The sequence below is a fragment of the Tetrao urogallus genome (assembly GCF_951394365.1).
Source record: "Tetrao urogallus genome assembly, chromosome: 15".
Lineage (NCBI taxonomy): Eukaryota > Metazoa > Chordata > Aves > Galliformes > Phasianidae > Tetrao > Tetrao urogallus.
The window spans coordinates 14,295,971-14,306,800 of record NC_136828.1 but is presented as its reverse complement, the minus strand read 5'-3'; the positions used below and the strand labels follow the sequence as shown (position 1 = coordinate 14,306,800).

The following is a 10,830-nucleotide window of genomic DNA, read 5'->3' as shown; positions in this document are numbered from 1 at the left end:
AACATTTTTGTCATCTTCAATTTTTTGTAAATGTCAGGTAACACATGAGATGCTCTGGCTGTGGTCACTGAACCACATGTTGTGTGCTGATGGTCACTAAATACACACTGCAGCATGGAAGCATTTATATTCAGCATACCAAAAGTCTGAACTTTAAATATGGGCAACAGCAGTGTTTCCTAAGAAAAAATGATTAAAAATAAAGAAACAATTTAACAATGGGACATTGATTTTGTTTTATGGTTCTCCATGAATTGTTATTTCATATCGATCATGTTTCCAGGAATCTGAGGGTGAACTGTATTGAAGTCCGTAGTGATTTTATTCAGGTTTCAGCGATAGAAGCTCTGTGAGCTTTGAAGAGCTTGTACCATGCTTCTGTATTCCTCACTGCAAACTAAGTACCACGTGAATGATAGACAGTAAAGAATGAATGGGGACGTTTGCTCCATTCTAGAGAGGACTTTCCAATGAGTGGCTAGTGTGAAACAGAATTAATTTGAAAAATTTCATGGCAACAAACTTTCCGTGTTAGAGATTAACTAATCCTTGTGTGGTTCTGTGGCAGTATCAAGTCCTGGATCAATACGAAAGTTGATTATTAATGCTGAGAAAAGTTTTGCAGTGCTTCAAAAAAATTAAATGCTGTTTGTACGTTGCCATACATTCATTCAGTATTTCCTAATAGAAGCTTCTGGAAAATAAAAATGAACATTTGACTGGTGACCCTGTGTCACGGGAGCTTGGGGACATCCACGTTAAGAACAACGTAATTTTTCTGTCAGAGCCAGCAGGGAAACTCTGAACTGTTAAATTGCTTGTAAATACATTGCTTTAGTGCATTTTTCTTAAAGCTGTGCTGGTTGTGGAAAAGCATTAGATGATGTAAGTATAATTTTAAAGCTGAATCCTCTGTGTCGAGGAACTGACCAAAGCTGGCAGTGACACGTCTACATGATAGTTCTTTTTTCTTTCTTTATTAGTTTTATCAGTTTTTGTGTGATTAAAAGATCGCTTGCTTTCCCTCTCTCCAGAGGTTTAACACAATGGATCACGTGGGGACAGCGGATGCTGAGGACGACCCTGGGTCCCTGCCACGTCTCGCCCCCAGCCCTCACAGCGAAGCAGTGGCACACGAGTTTAAGGAGCTGTCCCTGCAGCCCAGCCAGTGCTTGCCTCCTCTCAATGAGCGCAAGAATGGTGAGTGCAACAGGAGCTGTTCTCCCTTTGCTCTGTTGTTTTCCCTGGGAATAATGATCTTTGTTTGCTCTCTTCAAATAACATCGACTGTTCTCACTTGCCTTTCCCAAACCACGCTCTGTGGAGTTAAAGTGCCCATAGTGTTTGCCTGTTACGGAATGTGTCTCGAACAATTTCACCCATCGTGGCAGATGAGAGCCCGACCTTAAAACTCCAACTGGAATACTTTGCTGAGGCACATAGAATGGAGGCAGTATACTTATAAATAATTTGTAAGCAATAGATAAAGTACAAGAGAAGTATTAATTACCTGTTCTTGAGAGGAGTTTTATTATTGTCAGACTAAAAAAAGGAATAATTCAGAACAGATTTTTCTGCAAAAATAATACTGAGTTGAAGTTTCACATAGTATCCTAGAAAGTTTAATTCACCACATAGTTTATGGAAGAACAATGAAAGAAAATAAGATTTACGTTTCAGAAGCCTTTCCAGTATCTCTCCGTTGTTGATGTTGGCATGGCAACTGAGAAAAAACGTGCTTCCACTGGTACAATAAGCACTGGGAAAAAATCTGAATCCAAATGTAGACTGCAAATCCAAATGTAAGACTGAATCCACATGTAGGCTCATCTTTATTGGAAAGAAGGCAGGAACCTTTTGTTCGTGGTGTTTGTTTTCCCAGGCTAGTATCTTAAAATAATAAAGATTTGATTTTTTTAATATTAGCTGTCAGTATTGGGAACATTGAAAGTATGTAAATGCAGTATTTGATTTTGAAGGATTTCTTTAATGAGCATTGATAGCAGTAAGCTATTAATGAATTCAGTTGCAACGGTGTAAGCATTATTACATAAGAAGGCAGCGATCTGAATATCTCTGCTTTAAAGCAGAAAATATGATGTCCTCTTGCTAGGCTGTGTGTATCTCACGTAGCTAGGGATGTGTCCATGTCACAGCACTCTGTTTCACAAGCACAGCAGGGCTCTGTAATTTCACACAGGAGGCACCAAGCCTCCCATGGTGCTTTGCTTGCATCCCTCAGAACCATACTGAATTCCAAGCTAGAAAAACAAAATGATGGGAAAACGTGGCAGGGGAGAGACATAGGCTTAGCTTTTTTGGATATGGAATGAATACCACTTTGAACACTTGGGCTTGTGTTCTACAATTGCTTCCTTATTTTTGTCCATATATGTAGGTCCTGATATAGAAAATACTGTGTGTTCTGGTATATTAATAAACTATTTTAAACTAAGGGAACTGCAACTTACTTATTAGTACTTTGTCTCTATATCCTTAAGAATTTTGTAATGTAGAAAAAAGATATGTAACTTTTTGTCATCTAATATTTGGTATTAAATGGATAATCTGTATGATTCAGGGATGTACTTTGAATCTGAAGTCAAACTTCACACATCTGAAGGCTGCTACCGACTTCATATTCATGAAATTAAACAGCAAAAATCCCTTCTGAGATGGCCAACTTCTGAAGTTCTTTTTATAAGTAATCTTGCTGAGTATGTAAAGCGTGTATTTATCCTGCTCATGTAATGTCATTGTTCCATCATTGTTCTGCTTTTATGAATACAGAAAAATTGTCAAACAAGCAATGAAATAAGTTTTGATCCTAAACTTATCCACATTTGCTGTTTAGTACTTCATTTTTAGATCTTCTGTATCAGATGATTGTTTCTTTTCTCAGGCATCCCTCCTGTAACTCGAAAATACTCTTGTACTTTAATAAAGTAGGAAAATAATTTGTAGACAAGTTTTGTATTAACTTCAAATAGAAGCTGTTAGTTATTTATTTTCCAAGGAAATATCAGAAGCAAGAGATTCTAATGCTTAGGGGCTCTGGCTTCTTGGAATAGCAGATTTTCATAAATAAGGGAAAGAGGGGGGGAATTAATAATTTGCAAGATTGCCTTTCCTTCCTCTGTGCCAGTTCTCTACGCCAGTTGGTTTATGAACAGTTACCCTTCATTATTTATCATAATTCCTCTTATTTAGTAAAACAACTTTGTAAGTATCAGGCCTCCCACAAAGGTTTTTATGTCCTCTATGAGGAAATTCAATTGTAGGAAGCTCACATAATGGGCCACGGCCTCACATCATTTAGGTTCTTTTATAAGACTAAGGCATTTTTTGTTTCCAAGGGAGTTTTTAGCAAAAAAAAAACAAAAAAAAAAAAAACAAAAAAGAATAGCAAATAGAACTGCAGAAAAGACTGAGAGTTCATATTATTGGAGAACTGTTTTGAGGAATAAAATCTCGCAGACATGGTACAGAAGCATTTGATGGACACCAATACCATATTCTACTCTTTGCTATTTTTTTGCTATTTCTCATGTTAATTTAATGTCCTGCCACAGAGAATACTCTTCCAGTAGTACTTAAATAACTCCCAAGTGTCCTGAAGAGGAGCATCCCCATATGTTTCCTGCTGTTATGGGAAAGAAAGAGCTGACTGCCTCTGACTTTACACTGACTGGCTGTTGTTCCTGGAAGCAGTGGCCGTTCTGCGTTCCTGTTATTTTCCTGAAGCAACAAGAAGAGCTGTGGGCTCTGTGATCTTCCAGAGCACCGAAGCTATTGCTCGCCCATAATTTCAGGATTTAGTCATTTTGGTTAACGGGAAAATGTGAGCCTCGTTTTTCTAGAAGTTGTGAAAGTCAAAGTTAAAAAGAGTACAAGTAAAATTTGAATTTAATTTATTGATATTTAAGAAGCTTTAAAAATCAGTATCTAACTTTTAAAAATTAGTATTCTAACTTTTACCAAGACTGGATTTCTTCTGGGGTATTTTAACAAGTCAATATTTTACGAAGTCTAAGTATAAAAGGCTTCCATATACTAAAGTACAGTGGCATTTCATTGAAAAACATGGAATATTTAAGGATTTCTGTCGAATATTTTCAGGCAGGAAACATTATATTTCCTGTGAGCTTCAGTAGTGATTCTTTAAACTTTCTGTTTACTTCTATGAGACGCTTGGATGCAGTCCAGTAGAAGGCTGAATTATTTTAGTATTGTCTGCATAGCGATCAGCTTTTATAAGTCAGGAGAGAAACTGCATTTCAAATTTGTTGTTAACAGGACAAGTGTGGAAGGCTCATGGTTTGGTTTTACGTGGAATTAATTCACAGCAGGGTAGGAGCAACGAATTTGCAGGCACATGGCAATAGCTGGAGATGTTATACTGAACTCCTTTTTTTACGCTTCCCTTCCTTTGCCCCCAGAGATCTCAGTCATACAGCAGATCTGGCATAAGAGTTCAGGTGAGCGCTGCTCAGTATTCTTTGGTGCAAAGTATCATGGCACAAATTAACCTGCGCTGAAACTGGTGTTCTTTGAGTTGACAAAGGAACACTTAGATGTTCTGGAAACTCTGTTGAAGAGATTGTAACTTCCAGCTGAGGATCAGTGACAAGTAGTTTGAGGGAAACAGCATTTTAAGCTTCTCCACCTAATTACTAGGTGCAGGAGTTTACTCAGTGAATGAAGACTAAAAGGCAATTGATTTGAGGAGTGAGAGAAAGAGAAAAGCAACAAAATATTCTCTCCAATCTTATCCTGTCAAGAAAGTGTGAAACGGAAATACCAACCAGTTACCATTTGATAGTATAATTGCAGGGAATTTTCAAATTGATTTGCAAGATTTAATGGTAGGGCTGAAATACTTCAGCTGAGTCAGCTGTAAAGCAAACACTTCAGTTATTTGGGGTTAGAAATACAAACTGCAGAACAATACCTGAACTTGTGTGCAGTAACTTCTCAGTGTATCTATTTGTGTGTTGTAACAAAGAATCCTCTTTCTGGGACATCATCTGGTAGTTTTCTGGACTGTCCCAATTTTAAGGTTTCCCTTTTTCTTTTGACCAGCTGTTTTCAAGCTGACAGCCATGCACGGTACTGAATTATTAACAAAATGTCTTTGAGTTTCTCATTAGTCTGCATCTGCTTCTGGATAATTAGCAAATACATGCTCTGCATTGATTGTGTAAGCTAATTGCAATGACTTATCATGCCTTTTCTCTGGAGGCCAACTGTTGCTCAGCCTTCTAAAAGCAGCAAAAGCTACCTTTTCATTGGTTCTACTTTTCAAAGACAGTTCTGGTAGACTAACAGCAACCACTGGTGTATAGTCCAGGTCTGTCAGGTGAGCAATTGGACTGCTCACACAAATAAGGATTGGGAAGCAGACTGTCATAGTCTTAAAAGCTCCTGAAGAATACTTGTTTGTGTACACTTCACCTGTACTTGAATCTGGAAAGCTTCTCTGTGTCAAGCTGCTGTATGCTTAGGCAGGATGGTGGCTGGGGGAGGAAAAATGTGACACAGATGAGTCTCTTGTTTGGGAGCGAGAGGAAGAAGGTTGATGACTAGGTGTTGTTTAGCTGGATGGCCGTGGAGGAAGAATGACAAAAGTAGTAGGCATCATGGCACAGCTGAAGTACTTGTCAGAACAATATGCTGCTCACACACTGTACCGCACTTTCACAAGCCTGTGTCTGAGAGCCAGGAGGTGGCAAAGAGAGGGAAGGACAGGCTGTCTGCTGCTGACAGCAGGAGGGTGGATGGGGATGATGCTATGTGCTGCCTTCCAACCTGCTATTTCAGAGCCAGAGGGTGGGAATGGAGTGCACATGCAGATACCGTCAAAAAAAAAACAGTACTGCAAGAGCAAAGCTTTCTGCATGCTGAATTAGTTATTTTCCAGCACTGGTAAGCAGGCCATTTTAACTGTTAGAGATGGAGGATCTCACCGTCACAAGCCATGCAGTCCTAGTTGTTTGAAGGTATCCATAGGAGGAGAAGTTCCTTGCTTCTGCATTTTACAGTGCCAGCAGTTCTGGCTCATTTCACCTGGTTCTGTGACTATGCCAGGGTGGAGGGACCTGTGCCCTGGGAAAGGAGGGTAGGGAAAAGACAGGGAGATGGACCTAAAAACAAAACAGCGGCAACGAGCTAAGGGGGAAAACTAATTTACCAAATATGATACCAGAATGTGAGATAGCACAATACAATACAATGTAATTGGAATTGAGGCTAAGGATTGAGGCTACTAGGTTTTGATGGACAGTAAGTTACTGTTGTGCATCCACAGGTGAGAGCTTGGTTACACTCCTGTAATAAAATGTGTGTGCAATTGGATGGATCCCATACAGGCCATTGACTGTCCTTTACCACTTTGTAGGGCTGCTTCAGCGATTTGTTTCGGTTGTAAATCACATTGGATCATGTGTGTGCACATGCTCTGTCCTCTGCATTGCTCCTCAGTTTTGCCCCATGTTGCTAATTGACATCTGCTTCTCAGAGCAAGTAAGACTCAGAGAGAAAAAAGAGTTCTGGGACAATTAACATTTTAAAGTAGAAGACAAGAATGTAAAACCATATTAGAAGAAGTTAGTCCAAATAAATCAGTGCTGCATGAGAACAATGATATTCAGGAACCAAAGCTTTAAGGTATTCAAGGTTGGATGAGAATGACAGCTTCCTGTGGGACCACTACAGGACTTGGGGGCACCGTAATTACTATGAAGTTCCAAAAAAAAAAATCCAAGTGGTGGATGTTGAATACTGCTAGAGGGGATGCAGGCGGTACTCAGAACTGAATGAAGTCTACATCACACTTAACCTAATTATATGGTTTAGATGAACTTAATGCACCAAGGGTTTGTGGTTTTTTTTGACATCTAGAAGAGTCACTTGTGTACTTCTTATCTTATACTTACCTTATACTTCCTACTCTTATCTTCCACTCCTTCATTATGTAGCACTGGTAACACATGTTCTTGACATAGCTTAATGACTTCTAAACAAATTCTTAATCCTCTGTGCACTTAACCGATTTTGAGCTGCAAATTTTATACTAAGGAATCAAGTGAAATTTCACATATTCTCTGTGTGTTCATCCACATCAATTTTTCCCACTTTTTTGAGATCTCTCTATTTTTTTTCTCTCCTAACAGTACAGAGTAGGTTACTGTCCATAGAATTAAGAATTTTCTTGAGACAGCTGGGAGAGACAAAAGTAGAGGGAAGAGAGTAGTGGGAAGACTTGAGAACAGCAAATGGAAAACAGTTTGGATTGAAGTAAAAAACTGGAACAGAAAATAAAGTGTATTCTAAAAGATAGAGCTAGATAGAGTAATATACAAGTTGTATACGGACACACTAGAAGAGTATGTGTTTAGTATAGCGCATAGGTGGTGTGTGCAGTGTGTTCTGTAGAAGTACGCAGAAGCGTAGCGTAAGGTAGAAGTGAAGACTGGCTGTCTGCAGAGGTTGTGGAATCCTGCGGAAGTGCCGGAAGCCCTGCTGGGCACAGTGCTGAGCTGCCTGCTCCGGCTGGCCGTGCTGGAGCACGGGCGTTGAACTAAAGGGTCTCAAGATGTCAGCTGTTCTGTGACTGGGCTCTTCTTTAGGTTTTAGTAGTCCGTGGAACATGCAGTGTGAATATTCTACTAAATAATCCTTCCTAAGAACACACAGAATGTTGTAATTAAAACATAGCTGTTTGTGTTTATTTTTGTGTGTATGTTTTCAGAAATGGCATCAATAGAAAAAACAAAGGTCTCTGTGACCCTAATAAAATTTGAATGTTATCTGTTTGGAGAGAGCAAAATGAGTAGGTGCTGATTTCCCAGTAAGTCTGTCTTTGTCATTGGTAGTGCCAGTTCCCACAATCCTAACATTCCCAGGGCATCAGTCAGTGTCTACAAGGAACAATTTGCAAATGTTAAAGCATGTGAAAAGACGTACAGGCCAAAACTCAGAGCTCTCTAGGGACTGTGACCCCTCAGATGGAATATATTTTCACAGGCTACATGAAAGAATTCCAGCAGGGTCATTCCATTTGGTAAACTTCTAAACAAACGTTCTGTCATTTTAGTTTGATTTATAGATTTTCTTTTTAATTATCTGCTTATTGTGAAGAGATTAAGATGAGAGACGTGACCTTTGACGGACTCAATTTAAGGCATCTGGTATATATGAAGAAATTCTGATACAGGGATTGGCAATTGACTGATTACAGAAGATAGGGAAAGTATGTTTACTCTTAAAGAGATCTCCTGATCAAACTGCCTGACTCTGGCATCTTTTTTTCCTGGAATTCCGTGTGGATAACTACATGCATAGCTAGAAATTAATGTTAATTTTAACTTCCAGTGTGTAATTATTATGAATTGCTAGAATTAAATCCTAGCTGCCTGTGTTATTCTTGAAATGTTAGTGTGTGGTACAGCTGCTACAAGTAGTGTCGTACAAAGAAAACTGGTGATGTACAGTAGTTACTATGTGAGCCCTTTGCAAATCACAGGTGGCATTCTCCTGGTGAATGCCCGAATATTGTCATTTAAAATGATATATTTGTGTGTGTATGTATGTATGTATGTAGGTATGTATGTATGCAGTTGAATGCCTATTTTTTGCTTATATACCTTTACATTTTTATTTCTTTAGGTATATATACGGGTAAGGTAGAATGGTAGCATGTCTTTCATTTACGCTGTGAACAGTGCCAGCGTGTGTCATCTCCTGTTTGGCATTCACTGGGAGAAGAGAAGTAGGACATGCAGACTTACAAATTTGAAATTACCTTGAAAAAGCTTGTCTTTTTTTTTATGGCAAGAGCAACTGAGGGAAGTGGTGACCCTAATTTGGATTTTGGTTTTTGTTACCACAGTAGGGTAAGATATTAGCAGTATTCCAAAAATTCTCAAATTTTTCATCTGACTTTTTGGAGAAAATAGAAGGAAACATTTGATGTTTTACGACCAAAAGAATGTGAAGACAAAAAGCTCCGTTAGAATCTTAAGGCTGTATTTAAGATGAGCCTAAATTCACCTCTGTTTGATGAATGTCGTATGTGTGCAAAGCAAAGAACTTACGCACTGGTATAAAAAAAAAGTCTTGCTTTGTTTCTACCTAACAAAGCAGGATAAAAATCTGTTCTAAGTTGGAATTTTGTAAAAACAAACAGAGAAACCCTCAGTTACAGCTCAAGTTAACACATTTTTTCAGAGAAGTATAACAGGTATTGTTTACATGAATATTTTAGTCTGTGTACTCAGAGCACCGTTTTACTGTTTGAAGAAGTCACTGCACAAATGAAGAACTGGGTTATCCTAAGACAGTGTGAAGAACCCAGAAATTTAGAAGTGTCCATAAATGCAGGTTGTGTCTTCCTGCGCCCGGCGGAGGTGAGGCTGCCAGGTGGGGCCGGCGGCCCTCAGCACGGGATGGCGGGTTGAGGCGATGAGCCGCGCTGTGGCACGGAGTGATGGCAGCCTGCAGGGAGATCCTAAGGGACAAAGCCATGTTTCCCTCTTGCATAGTTCTAAAGTTCTACAGCAGGCGTCTGTTGTTGCATGTGGACTTGTTCCTACCCGATGCCGTGAGAGCCAACAGTTTTTCTGAGGGGAGATGTCTTTTATAATTTCAGGGTGAAGGATTTAAAATACCAGGGAGGGATGTGGAAAGTTTCTATAAGGACAGGGGATTTAGGCCAAAGGGAAGGGAATGTGCACCTTCTGGAGTTAACTTCAATGTGCAGCAGCTACTTAAAATTGCATATAGCTTATTTCTTCGAAGTACAAAATATATGCAGTAATCTTCTTTTGCCTTATGGCGTGTGGCAGATCATTTGAGGGGGATCCCTTTCCCCAAAACCTTCCTGATTGACACTGAAGCTGATGACTCACCTAAGATGAATGTAAAGTGCTGGAGAGAATGGCAGATCAGCAGCCGTGGGAGGAAACGCTCCTGAAACTGCTGGGGATAACAAGAATTGTAATTAATGCAAAAAGTAAAATAATAGAATGCTCATTTCTCAGATAATGACAACAAGGAGTAGAAGCTCTCCTGTACAGCAAGGAAACGCGTGGAAGCCATGAAATGCTCTTCTCACTTATGTCTGCTAGTTAAAGCCTCTGGAACAGGGCTGGGGCTGGGAATGTTCCTCGACATTTTTTTCAGTTGCCAACAGGCAGCTCTGTTGCCTGATGAAAATTAGTAAGTAATGAATGTGCCAGTTGGGCAAAGACAAAGTATTGCTGCTGCCTGCAGCAGTGTGAGGAGCTGTGGGGGAAAGGGGTGGAAAGGGGAGAGTCCTCAGCGGTAGTTTGTCTTAGGTATCAGCAAATGCTGCTCCTTCAGCAACTGCTGGATTTATTTTTAACTGCTTGACTCATTCTTTGTCAGATGATTGACCGTCAAGCTGCATACTGAAACGCGACTGTGCAGAAGAAGCAAGCACAGCTAAAGGAGAAGGGGGAGGAGTGGTTTTCTGGGAAAAGAGGCGGGATTTGAGAGTTCGGCTTCACGGGCTCTGTGCTGTCATTTGAGTGAGTTACAGGCTCCAAAGCAGACTGAGCGTCTCACAGGTCAACGTAGACAGTGAAGGATGATGGCTGCTTTTGGCTGCAAAGAGATGTGACTGCTCATTTCTTAGGAGAAAGAAACTGAAGCAGTGTTCGGGACAGCAGTGCACTGCTTGGTGACAAATTAATATTTTTTTCCTGTGCTGGATGTTGCCAGTCTAAAGGATTCTCACCATGATCGATAGCTGCAAGAAGCAGCAACAGGGCTTTTCTGAGATTTTACCTGCTGGAGATGTTAAGCCAC

General features: G+C 39.9%; 1 protein-coding gene across 1 annotated transcript in view; it reads left to right on the top strand.

Moving 5' to 3' along the window:
* Positions 1–1,046: 1,046 nt before the first annotated feature.
* Positions 1,047–10,830, top strand: part of MRTFB (myocardin related transcription factor B) — a gene marked incomplete at both ends in the record, with an annotated part of 45,691 nt that continues 35,907 nt past the window's right edge. Inside the window, one exon of the mRNA XM_079542720.1 lies at positions 1,047–1,200. Within this exon, the coding sequence (XP_079398846.1) occupies positions 1,047–1,200 (154 nt within the window). The remainder of the gene's footprint in view (positions 1,201–10,830) is intronic.